This window comes from Hippopotamus amphibius, chromosome 3 (genome assembly GCF_030028045.1).
Source record: "Hippopotamus amphibius kiboko isolate mHipAmp2 chromosome 3, mHipAmp2.hap2, whole genome shotgun sequence".
Lineage (NCBI taxonomy): Eukaryota > Metazoa > Chordata > Mammalia > Artiodactyla > Hippopotamidae > Hippopotamus > Hippopotamus amphibius.
The window spans coordinates 76,880,491-76,902,499 of record NC_080188.1 but is presented as its reverse complement, the minus strand read 5'-3'; the positions used below and the strand labels follow the sequence as shown (position 1 = coordinate 76,902,499).

Here is a 22,009-nt window from a genome sequence, read left to right as displayed (position 1 = left end):
GGAGATGGCAGTGGACAGAGTACTATAATTATTAAGATAAAATATACTTTCCAAAGTTTGGGCCAGTGACATAGAATCAAATAGAATATTCCAACATGATGACTGTGATCCACAGTAATCCAAGTTCATGGGTATGTGCATCCAAAAGGCACGCATTCCCCAAATTATTTATCCTCTTGATTCTGAACTTTGTTGTAGCACTCTCCAGCTATTTCTCTGCCTAATATTGTGGGTTAGTCTAATGTTAAAATTAGTTTGTGTTCCCTAAACATCTAGGCATTGAGGGTGAGATGCCAGTGCCCTCGAAGAGTGCTTTGTAGCAGAGGGAGGTACCAAGCCGAGATTAAAACAGAAGTTGTTCTGTGCTTATTTCCATTCCCTATTGTTGTGTACTACTTCAAACAATTTTTGGAGAGAGGTATGAACAAATTCAATTAAAAATGCTTTTGGCTGTTGATTGAACACCTATATAATAAACGTTGACAAGCATTTGCCTGCGTGCCTTTAAAAGGTTGCAGGAAATGTACTCTACTTTGAGGAAAGGCCTAAAGTGTGCTTTCAGTTATAGCGTACTAAGCATTGGAAAGAGTCAGCTATTCAGGAAGAGGTGGTGGTGTATCTGTGCAGAGTAATACTCCTCCACATCCCAGCCTAAGGCTCTGAGGGAGCAGTGGTGAAGTGTTGTAGCTGTTCTGTTGACCTTGTGTTAGGTTTAAAGATGCTACACACTCAGGGCAATGACTCTAGTTAGAATGGTAGGCTCTGATTTATCATTCATATACCAATTTCACATCCAATGCTACCGACAATAGTCAGAATCATGGCACAAGCTGAGCTTGATCTGAGTTGGAAGATAGTTCTATTTCAAATCAGAACTCGGGGAAATTTAACTACCAGTTTACTTAAGCCAGTGTTCAAGGAGAAGTTGGTTTAAGCCTTGATGCTCCATTTCAACCTTGACTGCTCTCTGTTTGGTTTCAGGTTGAATTCAAGTAGGTGTTTCAAAACCTGCCTCAGATAGCATTACTTGTCACTGGGAAGCTAGATCTTTCTGGGGAGTTGGCAGCGAGGGTTTCATCCTGAGATTTCACTATCAATGAAAAACATCTTTTGGGAGCTACAATACTCTTTAAGCTTCCCTAATGAAAGTGTGCAATATGAAAGCTTATTGTTATTTTTGAAGGGGGTGTGTAGGGATTTTTTTTTAAAGGAGAGCCATGGATTTCACTTTATTTTATTTGTTTTAAAATTATATTTATTTATTTATTGGCTGTGTTGGGGCTTCATTGCTGCACGCCGGCTTTCTCTAGTTGTGGAGAGCGGGGCTACTCTTTGTTGCAGTGCATGGGCTTCTCATTGCGGTGGCTTCTCTTGTTGCAGAGCACGGGCTCTAGGCTTGAGGGCTTCAGTAGTTGTGGCACGTGGGCTCAGTAGTTGTAGTTCGCGGGCTCTAGAGCGCAGGCTCAGTAGTTCCGCGGCATGTGGGATCTTCCCAGACCAGGGATCGAACCCATGTCCCCTGCATTGGGCAGGCAGATTCTTAACCACTGCACCACCAGGGAAGTCCCAGTAGGTAAGGATTTAACTCCTATGAGTGTCTTGAACACCACTCCAGTTGTGAGAATTCAGTCAGAACCTCCAAGAGGCAATAGCTACCCATGTAAGCATATGGAGTGTCATTTTAATGTTATGAATCTTTGCCGTGCCTCCACCTTCTTTGATGAAAAAGTCTATTTTAAAATTTGTAAGAAAATATTTAACATAATAAAATGATGAGTCAGAGGTTTTAAAAAGCTAAAAAGGGAAGATGTAGTTAAATAATGCACCTTTTTTACTTTTTAGCTGCATCTGACTCATAACATATAATGTATTCTGCTAAGTTCAAAGTTTTCTCTTACAAAGAGTTTTACGAAACAACTCTTCCTCAGACCGTTTTTTACTTCAATTATAGTAGCAGGTTTTGGAGTTTAAATCATTAACAACCTCTGAGTGAACTTTTATCCAAATGACTGCAAGTCACAAAGAGAACAGTCCTCTTTCACCAAGTACCTTTTGTGCTGGAGTGAGACCCGTCCTTTTCTATTTTTCCCCTTTACGTCTCTCTTTGAAGAAAGATGTGTGATTTGTAAAGTAATGAAAGTATGTATCAGTTAATGAAAACTGCTATATTGAGCTCATAATGCAAACTGGAATTGCTTCAGGGTAAGCTTCACATACCTGCATTATAGCAGGGAAAAAAGTAAATTTCAGAAGTCAAGATTGCTGTGTGCACTGTAGGAATATCATGTAGCAGTTAAATCAACCATCAGGGGTGACCTAATCTTATTTTTCCCCCTTTGTCAAGGAGCTGTAATTTTCATTTAGGCAGCCTTTTCCAGTTTTAACTCCACTGGACACTCCAAAACGGGGCACTTATTCCATCTACCTAGTTATTGATTTTACCATATGTTATCTTTCTATTTTTATTTTTTGTTATTTTTATGGGAATGTTTTTGGAAAGTGTGTGGAAAACTGTCACCTCCACAGACTTAAGGTGATGGGGTGAGAGTAATTCTTTGCGTGCCAAAAGCCTGAAGGATTTTATACAGAACAAAATGTAGTTTAATCAACAAAAGAAAGTTAAGAGAAAAACCTATTTCCTCTCGAAAATTCAGTAAGAATAATGAACTAATCGTTGTTTCAAGAGTGGGAAAAACTTTTTCCCCCCTAGATCTGGCGAATAGCGGGATAAATTTGAAGAAGTCCATCCCACCCCCGCACGCGCGCCCCCCATTCTTTCCAGACAGAGCGGTTGCAAATCCGAGGCTGAGTCCGCCCTGGGAGCCTTAGGGCACCTTCCTCTTTGCTCTGTGTGTGTGTGTGTGTGTGTGTGTGTGTGTGTGTGTGTGTGTGTGTGTGTGTGTGTCTAGCTCTCGCTTTTTCCTTCAGTCTGTGCCTCTGTGTGTGTGTGTGTGAGTGTGTGTGTGACAGAGAGAGAGAGAGCGCGAGAGGAGAGAGAGAGAGAGCGAGAAAGAGAGAGAGAGCGAGCTGTGAGCTGTGCTGCCGCCGCCGCTGCCCTTTGATCCCGACATTAGTGTTAGGGGCTCGGAGACACAGAGCGCGGCCATAGACACCGCCGCACCGGCACTCATTTATTTATACCTCCCATCACACACGCGAGCATAGGACACACACACACACTCACACCTATTAGATCCGTTTCCATTGAAGAATATTACGCTCGGGGACAAGCCAGGTGCACGACCAAAAAATTAAAAAAAAAAAAAAAGGAAAAAAAAAAAAAAAGAAAGAAAGGAAAGAAAAGAAGAAAACCCCTCTTCTGGCTCCAGGAAACAAGCTTCAACCCATTGCACACACCGGAGAGAAGGGGTTTCCCCCTGCCCGCCCGCCCGCCCCCCAACTACCTCCCCGCTCCTGCCAGTGTCTGCCTCTCTGCCCCCACGGGGGTTTATTTGATCTCACATTAACCAAGGAGGAGAATGTGAGAAAAGGGGGAAAATGCCCAGGAGGAAGCAGGAGCAGCCCAAGCGCCTTCCCTCACGTAAGTCATCCCTTCTCCACCTCCTCTCGTGCCATTTTCTCGCCCTCCCTTCCCTCTTTCCCCTCCGCAGCCTCCTCCGTTGTTTTCTGCATTAGTTTAGGGTTACAGAGGTGAAACTGACAAAGACACAGCCCGGGTTACTCCTCGTTTAGGTCTATGCCGAGGCAGCCATGTTGGTGATGATCAGCCCCGTGCCCTTTCTATTCTCTCTCTCTTTTTCTTTCTTTCTCTCACCCCCCCTCTTCTTTTCCTTGAGATCGGGCTTTTTTTCCCCTTTCCCTCCCCCTCCCCCTGCTCACTCCGGTTGCTGGGGGGAGGGGGCAAGAGAAGGGAGGAGGGGAGTAGTGTGGATGCCGGGGTTTTTTTAATCGCGGGTGGAGGGGTGGTGGGAGAGGTTGGAATCTTTAAAAAAAAAAAAATTCCTTGAGGATCCCGGTGCCTGAGGGTGCGGGGGTCGGGGCGCGCGTGGGGCTGGGGGCCGTGACATGGCGTTTGGGGGTGTCGGGGCGAGGGCGCGCGGCCGCCCGCCGGGTACGGGATCCAGGGAGAGGTCCGTCTCCGGCTAAAGGTTGCGCCGGGGCTGGTCGGCCCCGGAGCCGACGGCGGCAGCGGCGGCGGCAGGAGCAGGAGGAGGCGGAGGTGGAGGAGGAGGAGGCGGCGGCGGAGGAGGGGAGTCGGGGGCGGGCGAGGCGGGAGCGGCTGGGAGGGTGTGGGGGCACCGCACACAAACACACGGGTACACACGCGCCGCCGGGCGGCTGCTCCCGCGGCGCCGGGCCGAGGGGGCGCGCCGGGGCGCGGGGGGCGCGGGGCGGCCGGGCGGGGGGCGAGGCCGGGCAGCGGCGGGCGGATGTGGGGTGCGGGAGCTGCGCCGAGGCGGAGGCAGGAGGCAGGGCGGCTCGCGGCGCGCGAGGTCCCTGCAGAGCCGAGGGGAGGGAGGAGCAGGGCTCCTGGCCGCAATAAAATGCGGGGTCAGTCGGAGCAGACGGAGCCGGGCGAGACTCGGGCTCTCAGACCCCCCTCCCCGGCGAGCCTGAGCAGAGTCCAGGACTAAAGTGCATCACAGCCCTCCCCGGCTGCAGCCACACACACCAACTGGAGACACACACCCGCCGGCACGGCCCGGTCCCCTTCCCCTCCTCCACCCGCGCCCCCGGTCCCCCTCCGCCCTCCCTCCGGCTTTTCTTTGCGAGACTCTTAACTTTTCCCCCACTCCCTCTCCAGCTCCCCCCCCACCCCCCCAATCTTTCTCCGCTTTGAGTGTTCCGAGATGCTGCTAAAGCTAAAAGTGAAGGAGAAAGAAGCAACTAAAAATATCCCCCGGGGCCGCCCGGCTCCTTGAATGCAGGGAGGAGGGGGCAGGGGAGAAGGCGTGGGGCGGGGTGACGGGGAGGAGGGGACGCCGGAGGCGCCGGAGGGAGGGGTCGGGGGAGACGGAGGGTCAATTTCTCTTCTCTCCCCCCCACCCTCCCCCCCCCGCTCCGTAGGGCTCCCCTCTCCCGGCGGTTTGGGGCTGCTCGGAGCCCGATCCTGCAAAACCCGGGCTGGGGGCGGGAGCGGAGCCGGAGCGCCCGCCCGCCCGGGTGTCAGGCCGACGTGGTCGGTCACCTGAAGTTCACGGAGGGTGGGGGAAGGGTTAAGGTTATGGTGTCTCGGGCTCGGGTTGTGTGCGAGCGTGTGCGTTTCCGCCGCAGACAGGCAGCGCGATCGATCTCCCCCTCGCGAAATCTCCGCGGCGGTGCCTGCCCGGGGGACGGGCAGGGGGCGCGGGTGGCCCGGGCCGGGCGCCCCCGCGCCTCCGTGTCACCAGGGCCGCGGCCGAAGTGGCGAGCAAGGGCACTTTGCAGGCAGCCCGCTCCGCAAACATTCCTCTTTCTTTCCCCTTCCCGGTACGCAGGAGTCGACGCACAGGGCTTGGGTTGTGCTTTTTTTCCCCTTCCTTTAAAAAAAAAAAAAAATGCCCCTGTGCAGTCCTTTCTTCGCCTGCCCGCTAGAGGTTCTGAGGATAATATCACATATGTAATATATATGCACATAAAATCATTCGCAGGCGGCTGCGAGTGTAGGGAAATTTTGTGCGAGGAAAGAGCAGGCGGCGGAGTCGGGGAGGGCGAGTTGGTAGGCTCCGCGCTGCGATTCACAGAAAACTCGCAGCAGTTGGTGGAAGTGTGTGCGTGCACATGGCCGGGCGGCCGCAGTTCCCAGCTCTTTTCGGGGGCGTGTGGGGGCCGGGAGAGGAGACAGGAATCCTGGGGGGGTCGGGGGAGGCTTGCCCTGCTCGGACAAAATGGGCTGCAGTGTTCTCTGCGAACTTGCCCTTAGATGGCAACTTTGGGCGCTGATGAGCTTGTGTGCGAAAACCAGGGCGGTGAGGTTATTTGGTCATTTTCCTTTCTTCTCGTCCTAAAAAAAAAAAAAAAAATCTTGGCGGGGTGAGAGGGAGGGTAGGAGGGGAGAAGGGATTTATCTGTTCGGTTGTGACGGAGATGGAACGCCTTCCCTCCCGTTGTGGGTAGTGCAGTCGGGCAGCTGCAGCCTGCCCTGCTGGTGACCTTGACCCTGACCTCGTGCAACTACCCTCTCCGTCTGAGAGGAAATTCAGGCTCCATTTTAGCTCGTGTGTTTGATGGGCCTCTCCAGTGCGCTGGGGCCTGGTGATTAAGTTATATTTTGAGAGTGGGCTCTCCTACCCTGTTCTCTAATTGAATACTGTTATCCACTCAGTTAAAAAAAAAGAAATCAACTCCTTCTCCCAGTCACATAAAACCACTTTTACTGAAGTAAGAAGCAATAACCTTTTGGAAACACAGTAAAAGTCCCTCCAGTTTTTAAAGAGAAGCCTAATTTGCGAAGCTTTTTCCACTTACCTTTGCTTTGAGTGGATTCTGTGGATGTGTTCTGCCTGTTTTAAGCATGGTTTACACATGTTTTGTGAGCAGTTTGCGTTTGAGCTAAGAGCAATCTCTGGGCAAATGGTGTATTTTGCAATTCAGGCACAGTAACCCAAGACTTGCTAAGTGCTGAGTGAGTCTTGAAGGAACTTGCAGTGGGGTGGCCTTTGGTAAAATTAGTGTTCGTTTGTACTTAATGTAGAATATAGTTGTAGTCCTAAATTCCAGTTTTAATGCTAAGTTTTCTGTTTATTTGTTTGTTTGTGTGGGAGGCCAGGATTTCTCTTTCCCTGGAGAACCGTTTTGTATCAAAGTTAAAATATAGTGAGTTGGGGATTGATCGCCCTAATAGACGTCATCCTGAGTTTTTAAGAAGTTATATAGGGGCAGACTTAACATTTCTCTGTAAAAGAAAGGAGTGATATGAGTGGTTTTCAGGGTGGGAAAGGTCACAGGGGGAATGAGATGGGGGAGGATTGCTTTTGAAACCAAAGAGCCTTCTGAGGGAATACAAGTGCTTAAGAGCCACTACTGATATAATGTTTTTAGAATTTAGAGAACCTGTAAACACATTTAAGAAGTTCAAATCCAAATGCAAGAAAAGAAACTTGTGATAACTTCATCTCTTAGAAAATTTAGATTGCTTTCCACTTCCTCTTAGGTCCCCCTCTTGCCTCTGTACCCCCCCCTCCATAAACCATTTCTACTAATGAACTCTTTCTACGTCTTATCAAATATGATACTAGCCGGCCACAGGCCACAGTGTGGCTCTACAAAGGCCACAGCCCTCCCACTCTACAGCACAGACACCAGGGAACCTGGAAGTTCCACCCTCGAGTAGATTAGTCCTGGAAATCCAGACTAGCACTTGGTATTATCTGATACCAAGTCTGGGGTGAGCCTCAGCCCCTGGCACGGAGTCCCAGCAATTCCCCAGGCTGGGCTTTGGCCTGCTAAGGTTTCCTAGCTCCTTCTGTTCAACTAGACACCCATGGGACTGTTCAGAACCGAATTAGCATTGCGGATGGGCGAGTCTTTAACCTGACACTACTAACCTAAGCGTTAGATTTCTGATTTAAAATTCTACACAGTCCTTTCCTCCTGGGCCTCTGAAGTAAGTGTGTGTGTGTGTTTGTTTTTGTTATATGGGCCTCATACATATGCAGAAAAACAAATGGCCCATCCTATAGAATTCAGTGGTGATCCTAACTGGTGGCAAATCAAAAAGGTGAGCTGTACTAGCTTTGGGAGGTGACCCCCAACCAAGGGTGTTAAACCTAACCTGTTTTTGAGAAGTGGATTTCAAAATTATTATTCAAAATAAAGCCTTTATTTCTTGGCCTAGAACAGTAATTATCATTTTGGGATTTAAATACGACTCTGTTGCAATTGATGGCTCTTTTACAAAAGTTCTTTCCATTAACAGGGTCCAGTACCATGTTCCAAAAAATGTCCTAGAGGTCCTTGGAGCTATATGCCATGTGCTTATCTTTAGCAGAATCCCAGACTGTAGAGTTTAAAAATGTTTGTCAGCCCAAGAAAGAGGAAGAGAGGGAAACTGACACCTTGCCGGGTTGCCAGGCCTGGGGCTCAGCCCTCTGTGAACATCATCCCATTTGGAATCACAAACTGGAGAGGGAAAGGGGTGCGTGTTTGTTACATCTGTAAATCCTTTGACCATTGGTGCCATTGGCACTTTTTAAGATTTCCTCATTAGCTTCAACTTACCCCTAAACAAGTGTGAGTTTAGACTCTATTCTGTTTATCATTGGAAAGCTGCCCAGTGCCTAGTCCCAAGGGGAAGCACGAAGGAAAAGTTCCTAAAACAGTTGTTTTGTTATTCTAGTATTTTCACTGTTTACTCAGTTGTGGGTCAAGACCAGAACAGGTTATTGTGTTCATTATGAACACAGCTTTAAAAATTCTTTCCTGCTTTCTAGCAAAATTGGGGAGCAAAATGACTGAAAAGCAACAGGATCTCTTATTTTTGTATTTTTACGTGTCTTTATATGTCTATTGAAAGACAGAAGGTAGAAGACTGAACCCTTTGCCTTACTTATTAAATTTTTTCAGTGATCAGACAATACCTCCTGACAAGCACAGGGACCACGGGGACAGTTTTTGAATCTGAAATAGTGAAGTATTTCGCTGCAGATGATTCTGAGGTAGCACAAAGCAGGCTTGCTTGATGCTAGGCAAAAATGCCTATCTGTCCTCCTGAAAGAAATCCATGTATTCTTAATACAGTAAGTAGGATCCACTGAGCTTTGCTGTTAAAAGAAGGAAGATAGCTCAAAATCACATTCCTTCTGATGCTTCAAAATAGTTTCTAATAAAAAAATTGATTTTTAATTTGTCTGTGTGCTGCCTTCTCACTCTAGGGATGACGCAGCGGGTGTGAATTGACATGTCTCTTGCATCAAGTGTTAATAAATCACGTTGGGGAAGTATAAATTGGACAGCTTTTGGCCAGTGTTAGAGCTTGCTGTGAGTTTGAGTTTTTAGAGTCTTTGAATGGCCTGTTAGGAGAGTTCCTAGGGAGGTGTGGAAAATCTTGATCTCGCGAGGCTTATGAAATTAGATGGACAAAGGCGGTGGAAACAGCCAGGAGATTGTGTTGTGTTGGTGGAGTAACCAGGCAGGCTTCTCCTGGAGTCAAAAGTTGGTTTAAAATACAGGTATTAATTAATTAGTGTCAAGATGTCCTTGTAGGAAAGACCAGATTCGAAATGCGTGGGGCCTGGCTGGGTGGGTAAAGCAGTTTATTTAGTAATCCCAGTAGTTCGAGTTGAGATTGTGTCTGAGTGATTTCATTTCCCCAAAGAGAAAAAACTCATCCAGTATCACTAACCCTGGTCACTTCATGCGAAGTGGTGTCTTTGGACTCAAAAGATGATAAGGTACGAAGGAAATGCTGGTGTAGCCCAGATTGCCAGTGTAAAAAGCTCTCTTGGTTTCCGTGACTGGTCAGTAACGCCCTCTGTGAAAGCTGAGGGCAGCTTAGTCCTGGGAGGAGGTTAATATATCCTTTCGCCTTCCTCCTTTGAAGTTGCCTTGTCTCTCCTCCACTCTTCCTTTTTAAATGTCTGCTGGAGTATTAGGACAGGAGGACGGGAAAAACAAAACACAACAGGCTGGAGCTCATCTCTCTATTCTGAGTGATGTATTAGTAATTTTCTATAATTTAATCAGACTGATCGCAGAACAAGATAATGAGAGTGTGACCTACAAAATAGGACTTTTGGGGGCGTGAAAGGCTTCCTAGCAGAAGGTTTTTACAAGACCATGAGCTTTGTGGTAAAGGAGTAGATTTTGAGTTTCCTCTTATCCGAAAGATATCCAGACCAGGCCTAGTAATAGTAAGACGTGGGTTTTTGGTTTTTGGATTTTTTTCATCAGATTCGTTACTACTTTGGCCTAGTAAAGGCACTCTAGAATCACATTTTAGAGATTCAGATTGTCTGTGAAGATACTGTGTCCTGTTTCTGATGGGCGCTTTTCTATTTCCTGCTTTCTAGTGTAGCTCGGCAATGCATACCATCTAGGGCCATGTGTATGAAATACTTGATGGTTTATGGTAGCTGAAATCTTTTGTCATATTTTATAAGAAACTAATGTGCAAGGCACAGACCTTAGAAATAGCTGAGAGACCTGATGTGCTTAAGTTTCTAGCCACTTTCCCCCCTTCTGTTTAGGAGCAAGTTTTGTATTTCTATCCTCTGTCTGTAAATTACATTTTTATGATATTAGAGAATAGTATATATGACTTAGGTGCTGAAGCAGGAGCCTCTCAGATGACTTTATCATTCCCCAAGGACCCACCTTGGGATAGAATTGCTGTAGTTACAAGGTAGTTTCATAAATTAAAATCAGACTTTGGCTTGATACTAATCTTTAGCTGCATAGGTGCATATTGCTGTTTATTTTATAAAAGTCAGCCTCACTGCGTGTATACACACACACACACACACACACACACACACACACACACACACACACACACACACACACACACACACAGAGGCTGCCCTGTAGCTAATTTTATAAAATGTGCAGTGATACACGCCCACGGTCTGAAATCAGCACGAGGCCTTTAGCCATTCTGTTTTTCACAGACTGACCCAGGGTTATATTGTATGCAGCAGATTCCATGTGCCTAAAAAGGATATTGTTTCCAGCCGTCCATTCCCTTCTTATTAAAAAACAAACCTCCACCCCTGAAGCTCGCTCTCTCCAGTTCTTAAATGACTAAGGCTTAGGTACTCTTGCTTCTGTTTTTAAGAAAGTCCAAATTCAGCCAAGTTCTATCTCCCAGCAAGGAAGGAATGTGTGGACCTTCTCTGAGGCTTGGGCCTGAAAAAGCATACTCCCAAATAACCCCTCTCTCTCTCTCCCTCTTTCTTGTAATTTCTCCATGGGTCAGAAAAGTGGTCAGACCCCATTAGAAGTGAGGTGTGAGAGAGATGTGCACCTCTGGATGAATTGTTCTGAGTGCTCTGAAGAGGTTGGCTTTCAGAGGGGACTGGAGAAGGCCAGGGAAGATGATCTTGTCCATGATTGATCAGCACCAGCCTCCTTCTCTGCGCTTTTGAAACAAGCTCCTGTACTTGAGGAGGGTGATAGATTTTTCTAAAGTTACGCAGTGCCAGTGTCTTGAGTTCTCTGGTGGTGTATTTTTAAAAGCTTTTGTTTTGTTTTGTAACGAGAGGGAGAAAATATCGTGTGATTTTTCACTATGTCTACTTTATACGGTACATATTAAGTAAGAAAACAGAGACTGTGCACGCTTTTTCAGTTCAGAGTAGTGGTCCATTGTACAGGCTCTGGCGTCAAGCTGTTTAGATCCGAGCTCTGACACTAACTAGCTGTGTGATCTTGGGCAAATGACTTAACTTCCCTGTTCTCTGATTTCTTCATCTTTCAATAGTGATAACAGTTCCTATATCATAGGGAGATTGTACAGATTAATTGAATACATATGTAAATATATTATGTACACCCACAAAACCATACCTAATTAGTGGCTGCTTTGTAGAAAGAGCTCAAGAAGGATTGGCTGTTACTAAGTATATGAAATAAGTTTCCCTTTGCTTAGTTTGTGATTAGACTATAGCCATTTCTGAGTGAGAACTTTTGGGGGATGTCTGTGTTTATTATTATTTTAAAAAATTTTCCATATATCTTGTAGAGTAATAATATGATACAGTAAAATTCTTTTATAAGGCTGTATAATAGGGCTCGACAAGTACTTGTTTCATAGGGCAATGGTATTACTTTAGGCTTTTACTAGAGGAACAAGTTCCTCCGTGTGTATGATTTGACCTGAATTATGTCTAAATTGTGTAATAATCATATGAATTATGACTGGGTTTCACTGTAAAGTGAGGATAGTAAATCCACGTTCCCAGACTTACACTGAGATTCAAATGAGAAAATAGGTGTTTAATAAAAGTTTGTTTATTCATTGATTTACCAGTCAGTCCGCTGATTAAAATTACCCAGGGGAAACTTCTGTTGGGTTTTCCATGTGTTACCTAGGTAATGATGCAAATTTTGCATAGAAAGAAGGGAAGACAGGATCTGCTGTTTCTAATTGCAGAGAACCAAGCCAAGAGAACACATTAAATGAATTTTATTTATTTAAAAAAAATTTTTACTTTGTCTTGGAGTATAGTGGGTTAACCATGTTGTGTTAGTTTCTGGTGTACAGCAAAGTGATTCAGTTATACGTATACACGTATCTATTCTTTTCCAAGAATTTTAAAAGAAGGATTGGGGTATGTGTGTGTGCTGTGTGTGTGTTATAGATGGTATTAGAGGTCACAAGCTGGTGGCCTACTAATAGGTTTTGCCCCATACAGTATGTTTAAAACCTCGAGACGGCATTTGGAAATGGGCGGTTTCACATACAAATCCAGATTTCCAGCTTCTTCTGAAAACTTGGACGAGCTGGCAGCCCTGGGCCACCTCCCCACATGGCAGCAATCTGCTGCAGGAGGTGGCGGCTGTCTCCCTCCCCCGGCATGTGCTCGCCAGTCTGCCACAGTTCCTGCCCCTGGGCTGCCACGTTCCCGTCTGCATGGACACCTGCCCACCCCTCTGAAGGGTCTCCCCTCCCGGCTCCTGCAGGCGTTTGAATTAGAAACTGTTCTGTATTCCCCAATATTCTGCGATCTTTTAATTCATCACTGAGGCTAGGATACTGTAAACCACACTCTGTGGCCGTATCGGGAAGCCGTCTAGGGTAGGGATTAAGATCCTGGCACCAGATGCATGAGTTCCATCTTGGCTGTCCCACATTTTAGCCATGACCTTGGCAAGTTACTGCAATTTGCCTGCTTTCTCATCTGTAAATTGGGAAAGCGTTGCAGGTTCTCTGGGAACTAAGTCAGTTCATATATGTAGATATTTAGATTCATGTCTGGCATATACTGTGTGCACGATAAATGCTGGCCATGTTAAGACACTCGAGATGTGAATTTCTTTTATTTTTGTGCGTTTCTTTCAACTAAGGATCTCAGTAGGATGGCTTTAACTGTGCCGTGTAGTCAGTCAAAGACAACTCTTGCTGCCGATCAGTTTCTGATTGTCATCAGCCAACCCAGTGGTTCTCCACCCTGGCAGCCCATTATAATCACCTGGGAGATTTAAAAAATGCAAACACATTAATAAGAAAAAAAATATCAAATTGTACACTTTAAATATATGCAGTTTCTTGTATGTCAACTGTATCTCAATAAAAATTCTTAAAGGAAAAAAAAACTATTGCTACAATTTGTCACAAAAAAATAAAATAAAATAAAAAATGCAAACACCCCCAGAGATTTAAATTTAATTGGCTCAGAGTGGGGTCTGGGCATTGACATCCTTAAAAAGCTCCCTGGGTGATGCAAAAGGATAGCCAGGGTTGAGGACCGCTAAACCAACCAGAACTCCCTCTCTAGGCTGACACCGTTTCAGCCAAAAGTAAAGACGTGATTTTGAGTCTGGGCAGTTTATTGCCGAGAATCTGTTAGACTCTAAAACCTTTAAAAATAGCTCATGGATCTGAGTAATTGACTCCAGCTCCTCCGCATTGGAAGCCAGAGGTTCAAGGAAGGACCTGTACTAAGCGGGAGACACAGATTCCTGTCTTCACCTTCACCTTCTCCCACCACAATCACCAGTTTCTCACTAGCTTTGTGACCTTGGGTAAGTCACCTGACCTCTCTGTGCTTATGGAGCTCCATCTTGTAAAAGGGAGAATGGTGCATTAACCACACCTTCTCTTTATATGATTCTTATTGTCCACAAAACATCTGCCTGTGAGGCAGGCAGGGAAGAGCGCCTCCTCTTAGCAATTGGACAGACGTGGAAACTGAGCCGCAGAGAGGAAGAAACTAGCTTGAGAGTTCACAGGAGTGAGCACTGTGAAGGGCTGGACCATCTGTGGGTCTCCCGGGGCTCAGGGTCACTCTGAGGCCTGTGAAATCTTCATGGGGTCCCAAACCCAAAGGACTTGTCTTCACCACCTGCTCCTCCTCTCAGACCCTCCACTGTAGGGGGACCCCTTAGGTGCTGATGGAGCACTTATATTGCCCTGTGGCTCATGGAAACGTGTACCACCAATAATATTTCTTTCCTCAAAGATTTATTTTGACCTTAGGCTAAACAGAGGGTCATAGAATAGAGTCACATGCAGTGATACTTGCTGGGGTTTGAATTACATGCTCCATATGGAGAACACTGCCATCGTGTAATGGCCTAGAATTGTGAGTTGTTTTCTATTCTGTGCTTGTTTGGCCCTATTTGTTAACCCAACAGTCCTCTCTAGAGCATGAAACACAGCTGTATTTGGAAGGAAACAAAATGTGGGACACCCTATGCTTCAGGAAATATTCCGGAAATGTGCTATATGATTTCTCCCTTCTAGGGGAAAGCAGACCTCAAATAATAACTTCCTGGGTTTTAATCTGACCTTAAGAAAGAGGGAAATCACATTATAGTGAGCTGCTTTCTGACATTTGTAGGAAGAGAGGAATTTCATAATTTAGAAGTAGGGTTTGGGTTGGCTGGACGGCTAGATCATAGTTAGAAGTGCTTTGTACCAGTGGCTACTTAAATACATGTTGATAGATGAGAAAATATATACAAAAGAGAAGAAAAGCGTACGTGTATTTTATTTTATTATTTTTTTCTTTCTTCTTTTGGTTAATTTTTGTTGGAGTATAGTTGCTTTACGATCTTGTGTTTGTTCTGCTATACAGCAAAGTGAATCAGCTATACATACATATATCCCCTCTTTTTTAGATTTCCTTCCCATTTAGGTCACCACAGAGCATTGAGTCCAGTTCCCTGTGCTAAACAGTAGGTTCTCATTAGTTATCTAGTTTATACATAGTAGAGAGTACATGTATTTTAAATATGATTTGTGTACTCCATAAGGCTAGAACCATGGAGATGACAGATATTAATTGTTTATTAATTTATTTTTAAAAATTGACATTGGCTTTTAGTGACCAAAGGAGTGCATGTTTAGTATAAATAATTAAAGCAATGTGGGTGTATTTAAAGTAAAGTGTGAAAGTCCCCTTTCCCAACTTCCACTCCCGTAGATAACCGCTCTTAATCAACAAGCAATATTTAAAATTCAGCCATCATTTGAAAAATGGATGCATTTCAGCAGAGTTGGCTGAATTAATATAAGTACTGTATTCAGGATAAGGATGGTAACATTGGTGTAATGGTGAATCCCAGATTGGGTGCCCTGATTTAAAGGGGGACATTGATAAACTATTCACGAGAAGGGAGGCAACTAGAATGTTGGAGGCTCTTGAAACCATCATGTGAGGAATTAATTATTGAGGCAATTGGGAGTACTTAATGTGAAGGAAAGAGTAAGGGTGGATAAGAATTGTCCATGGCAACTAGATTCAGATATATGCAGTTCTGTTAAGTGAAAAACAGAGTAAACTTACTCTGAATTGTCATTCATCCTAAATTCTCACCTTGTGTCTGATAACTGATATTTGATTCATTCCTTCATTCGTTCATTGAGGCAGCAGTAACTGAGTGCTTCTGTGCCAGGGATTAGAGATCTGTGGAGCTGAGTAGAGAGCATGGTCTCGGCTCACAAGCATCTCAGAGCCAAGCAGCAGGCAGAGAGGAGATAGAAACAAATAATTAAGCTTTGGCTTGAAAAGTATTTTCATAGATTTCTGAAATGCTGAGCAGAAAACAGAGGCTAGGACCCATAGGGTAGAAGTTATAGGGAAGATAACTTTGATTTCTTAAGATAAGGGCCTGTTGAATAAATAAAACTGCCCCCTAATGAAACAGAAGATCTTGTGTTTATGAAGAAGCTGGTCCACCCAGCTGTCAGGAGTGATTTTTTTAAGGGCTGCAAGTAAAGAGGGGGTGAACCTGGTGTACCCCCAAAAAAAAATTAAAAAAAAATAAAAAATAAAAAAAAAAGAGGGGGTGAGATGGGGAGCAGAAGTGTTGAGAATTCTATCGAGCAAATGCTGCTTTGCTTGGTTTCTCTTATAAAACAGGAAATCTGCTCCTACAGCAGGGAGAAAACATCTTTCAATACACGGAATAGAAAGCCCTTTTGGGAATAAGAGTATATGGATGTCAACACACATTAGAACAGTGAGGATTTGATCAGCTGAGAGTTGGAGTCCCTACTTGGTGCTGGTTCATTAAGAAAAAGTTTTGAGCATTTACCTGGCTCATAAAAGTTGTATGGAATGCAGTCTCTCTGCTGACAGTTCTTTCAAACGTTGACACAAAACAATCACAGAGGATAAATAGAAATCAATATGCTAACAATATAATATGAATTAGGTGTGTCAATGTTTGAGGACACTCAAAGTAAGAGTGATGGGTAAAAGATTCTTGGAGAGGAGTGGTACCTAAAGCATCCTCAAGGATGCGATGCATTTAGATCTTGAGGAGAGAGAAGAACATTCCAAGCAGAAGAAATAGCATTAGCCAAAAGAGGTTGAAATAAACCAAAAGTAGGCAGGAGACACTGAGGAACTTTGTTGAACCAGAGGGGCATATTGGTGATGTAAGGTTAGGAGACAGGAAAAATATAGTAGGAGCTGGCCCAGGTGGTAAGAGGTTATGATGGCTAAGTTTAGTGATTTGGCTACAACACAAAATCAACTGTGAAATTTGGTAGTTTTTCATTGTGATGGAGATGGAGATGGAGGATGATAGCCTGAAGGAAGAAATGGCCTTTTTAAGTAGGGAGGGCTGTTGAAAAACCAAAGTAGATGGATGGCGGTAGCTGTGACCTCTGGAGGAGACCTGCCCCAGTGATGGGCTTCTCTGGAGCCAGTGCTGCAGACCCTCAGCCAGGGCTTAATCCCTGCCCCATCCCCAACCACCCCTTCCTTATGTCTTTGGTTTCCTTTGGCAAGGAAAGCTCTAATGCAGTGCCTCCCTTTGAAGGTCGTTAAGGATGTGCTGTTTACAAGAAAACAATGTATCTAACATTTATATGTGTATAATGAAGCATAATGGTTCAAGGAACATTTATAAACCTACTGCCCAATCTAACAAATTTCAACACTAGCAAATTTCTCCTGTACTCTTCTCCTGCTACCTGTTCCCATTATCCTAAATTTTCTGTCGATTGTTCCTCTTGCCTTTTCTCTGTAGCTTTACCATATTTAGTTTCGCTTGTCTTTGAAATTTATAAAAATCTAAATGTAAAAGTGTTAAAAAGGTAGCAAATGGAATGCATTCTGCACCTTGGATTTTCATCCAACTGTTATCTTTCTGCGATGTATTCATGTTGATGCATTCGGCTGTGGTGCGTTCCTTTTCACTGTTCCCTTGTATTGTACTGTAGAAACATACCACAGCGAGTGTGGGGTTTGTTTCTACTTTTTGCTGTTAGAACAGTGCTGCTAAGAACATGCACGTGCATAGCACTTGGACCTGAGTGAAAATTTCTCTAAGACACTGGTTCTCAAATATTTTGGTCTTGGGACCCCCTAAAAGTTATTGGGGATGTCAAAGAGCATTTGTGTATATGCACTGTATCACATCTCTGTGTATCATATTAGAGATTAAAATTGAGAAATTAATATTTTTATTGTTAAAAATAATGGCTGTTATTAGCTGTTCGTTATAAATAGAATATTTTTATGAAAAATACCTTTTTCCAAAAAAATTTAGTGAGAAGAGTGGCATTATTTCATAATTTTACAAATCTGTTTAACGTCTGACTTAATAGAAGATTCTCATATCCGCTGCTGCATTCAGTCAATCGCGGCATGTTGTTTTGGATAGAATATATGAGGAAAATCCGGCATCGTACAGATATGTAATAGCCTTTTTAGATAATTACAACTATTCTTTGGTTCTTTGCCAAGACTCAAAAAGAGGGAGCTTCTTAAAGCTACCCTTTAGCTTAGTTCTTTGTAATGTGGAATCTGAAACCATGAGCTTTTTATATTCAGTTTCATTAAAATTTACTGGTCTATATCGCACTTTGAGTGAATCATCATGTATATACCAGCACGCATGGGTTATTTGGAAAGTATTGGTTCACTGAGTTCTGTAGATCTACCAAATGTTGAAACATTTCATTATACAATATAAAAAATGTATTAATGTCAACACTGATCTTATTTGAAAAGTCTGTATTGGGAAACTGTCAAGTTCATGGCGTAGGGTATGGGTTTTCCAAAATTTTAATTCTTGCTTTAAAGCTTGAATTTTATTGTTGGCTACAAATGCTGTCAGTTTTTCTTTAAAGTATCACCCTTACTTCATTCATTCCCAAGAAACTGTCAGCCAAATGCTCAGATTCCAACGACCATAGTTTGTCAGTTACTGTTTCAATTAAAAGTGATGTTGCATGAAAAAAGTGGCTAAATCACACACGTCCTTTTCCTTGAGACAGCCATAGTGCTTCAGTCGTGGTAGAAGTGCCTTATGCACACATTTCATTACATTTAATATTTCTAACAAGTTTACTCAAGGGTCAATCTTTAATATAATTAATAATTTCTACTGCCGCTTTATCTAAGACATTCTTAAGGGAAACTGACAGGATTGTTTTGGGAGGTGTGTGTGTGTTTACCATGAGTGTGTGGTGGTGAAGAGTACAGTGATTACTGGGATGGTTTGGTGCCGCTGCCTCAGTGGGAGCTAAAGTGCCAGCATTTTACCCACCACCATTTGCATCATCAATGCAAATGTCAACAGAGTGAAAAGGGCAGATAACAGTATTATTATGAAAACAATTGATCCTGAGGTTTCCTGAAAGGGTCTCAGAGACCCCTGGGGGTCCACAGACCATACTTTGAGAACCACCTCGCTAAGGTGCCTGCACAGGAACAGAAATGCTAAGTCTTGGTTTCTGTGCTTCCTCAGCTTTGTTTGATAACGTTACAATGCAACACTTTGTAACAATTTGCACTGAAGAACCCCAAAGGCAGGGGACCCTTTCCTCACAAGGGTTCTCAGCCTCTAGGAGATTTCTTAGAAGTCTCTTTGAAGTCCTTTGTTCGATCTGCAAATTTGGATGAAAATAGGCATTTTGCTCTATAACATGTTTGCTTTAAAATAATGTTTTAAACTTAGCAGTTACATTACTTTTCTTCCCCACAAATACATGTGTCAAAACGTTGATCTATGAAGATGCCCCATCTTCATCCTGTGACTTCCTGGTGCCCCCTTAGAGACGGAGAACTCCAGTGGGTACTACGGGTTCAGCATGGTTTATTGTGGAGAGTGTGTAGTGGCATTATGGACATGCCTGAGGTTTTCAGGCCCGGGAAGCTGGCAGGATTTCTGGTCTTCTTGTGGTCCCTTTCAGGGCTGCTGTTCTCACCGTCCGTGAACCCACCCCCCCAAGATAGAAACCTGGGTGTGATCCTACATGCCACCCTCTTCCTTTCCTCCCACGTCAAATTGACCACCAAGTCTATTGATCCTACTTCAGAATATCTCCATCATTCATCATACACACTCCTTGCCACTGCTTTCAATTATGTCGTCATTTTCTCCCATAAGAATTGACATCTTTTTTTTTGCTTCTGTCTCATCTCCGCTTCCCCCCACCCCAGCCTCTATATAATCCAGTCTTCACACTGCTACCACTGTAGACGTTCTAAAACGCTCATGTAATCCAGATAAGCCTTATTTAGGATCTTTTAGGCATTCCCTAAAAGGATAAAGTTTTCTGTTCTTAGTAAAGTATAGAAGGTGCTTCATCATCTGAGCCACCTTTCTCCTGCGCTCCTATATATCCCTTACTTCAGTCATATCCAGTGATCTGTCTTGCAGACCGCCATGCTTATCTCTCCTTACCTTGACATATCCTTTCCCCTACTTCTGGGTGTCTTCAACCCATCTGATTGGCCTGATACCCTTCTTCTTATCCTTCAACACTCACTTCTCCGAGAAGCCTTTCCTGCTTCCCCTCCGTCCTACTGTGGTCCCACCTCCCAGGCAGAATTAGGCATATTAGGCATCATTAGGTTCCCATGGATCTCTCGTAATACCTCCCATGCTACAGTATAGTTGGTTATTCATCTGTGTCCTTATTGACCATGAGCTTGGGGCATAGACTATTTCTTACTCATTTTTGTACATTCTTGCACATAACAGTACTCGGTCTATAGTAAGTGGTCAGTAAATATTGTTGAATAAATGATTGAAAGCGGAAGTTAAAAACAGGTCACAGAATCAAAAATAGGAGGTGTTCTATATACATTATCGAATAGGGGAATGAATGAAAGAATGGGTCATAGAATCCAAGACACAGGAGGTGTTCCATAAACACCGTTGAATGAATGAATGGAGAAGTTAAGAATGGGTCACAGAATCAAAGGGTTTTGGTGTAGAAAGGACTTGGGGAAACATCTGCTATCTTCCTCTCTCAGAAATGAGAAAACGATGTGCCCGAACTGTTCAACTAGGCTGGGCGGAGGTGGCGAGCAGTGCCACGAACCTGCCCATGGATGTGGCCTAGCCATGACTGGAGAGTCACGTGCTTCCGGAGGAGACTTGCAGAAAAGAGCAGGGGCCATGGCCTGCGCCACTGAGTGCAAGAGAGCACTTTTGTGGTTGGAAGTTTGTGGCACATTCCAGACTGTAGAGTCTCCCCTCTGTTATTGGCTGTTGCTGTCTGTCTCTGTCCTCAAACTGTGCCAAGACTGTAAGATTTTCCTGATGACAGGGCATATTCTACATCTGGATTCCATGGTCATAACAACCAGACATTTCCTGTCCTCTTTGATTGAGGTGATTATGATATAGAGCTGGTAGCAATAGCAACAATTTTGAGGTAAGCTCTACTATTTAAAATACAATGTGCTCTCATCTGAGATTTCGAGGTGCCTGGGAGGGAAGGAAAGGGGAAACTATATTCACTACATGCTAACTCTGTGCCACGTACTTTACTTACATAATTCTGGTTTACCTTGACAATGACCCTGTGAAATTTCAGGTCTGAATATCCTGTTCTACAAATGAGACGGTGAGCCTGTAGATGTCGCGAGGGTCTAGCAGGAGGCAGGCTGGGATTCGAGTGGGATTTTTTTGGTGCCAAGGCTTGTGCCTTTTCTGTTTTGCCATGCTGCTTTGTGTTCTAGAAACATTGTGGGGTTTTTGGTTAGGCAGAACCTATTGTGACCTCATTTTATCAATTTCGTAAATTCTGGAAGTTGCATATGTGTTCTGTACTTAAAAGGAAGAGAATCGGTAGTTTTCTCGTTTCATGTTGTCTGTGCTTGGCAGTTTACACAATTCTTGCCGTCTCCGCAGGACCACGGGGCCTGGGAGAGGGAGCGGGTACCATTGTCCTGCTTTACAGATGAGGAATCTGAGTAATGGGGGGCAGACGGTTCCACATCTGTCTGGTTCACCTCTGTGGTCCTAACACCCTGTCTATGGATTGGTATTTAGTAGGCTCTCTGGTTTTTGTTAAATAAAAACGCCAGAAGTTATATACCTGATAAGGTCCAAATTCAGCCTGGAACCCAGGTCTCCAGATGTGAGCTCAGTGTTCTGTCCACTGCTAAACCGCCCTGCTTTTCCCAGAGCCCTTAAGCACAGAGATGCAAGAATGAACTCTCATTGGCATGCGTGGGGTTTGGGAACCTCCAATATGGCTATCTGGTGGATTTCTACAAATCTAAATAAGCACACCTGGCCCCTTAGAATAAGATCTCTTTCTTTTTTAATGTTTCTGTAAATTTTTATTTTATATTGGAGTATAGTTGATTAACAATGTTGTGTTAATTTCAGATTTACAACAAAGCAATTCAGTTATACATACACATGTATCTATTCTTATTTATTTATTGCTGTGTTGGGTCTTCGTCGTGCACGGGCTTTGTCTGGTTGCGGCGATCGGGGGCACCTCTTCATTGTGGTGCGAGGGCTTCTCAGTGCAGTGGCTTGTCTCGTTGCGGGGAGCACAGGCTCTAGGTGCTCAGGCTTCAGTAGTTGCAGTATGAGGGCTCAGTAGTTGTGGCTCTCAGGCTCTAGAGCACAGGCTCAGTTGTTGTGGCACACAGGCTTAGTTGCTCTGCGGCATGTGGGATCTTCCCAGACGGAGAGCTCAACC

At 44.3% G+C, this 22,009-nt stretch overlaps 1 protein-coding gene across 2 annotated transcripts in view; it reads left to right on the top strand.

Moving 5' to 3' along the window:
- Nucleotides 1-2,988: 2,988 nt before the first annotated feature.
- Nucleotides 2,989-22,009, top strand: part of ZNF827 (zinc finger protein 827) — a 169,590-nt gene continuing 150,569 nt past the window's right edge. For both annotated transcript variants that reach the window (XM_057729027.1, XM_057729026.1), the window contains exon 1: nt 2,989-3,541. In XM_057729027.1, the coding sequence (XP_057585010.1) occupies nt 3,499-3,541 (43 nt within the window). In that variant the 5' untranslated portion in view covers nt 2,989-3,498. The remainder of the gene's footprint in view (nt 3,542-22,009) is intronic.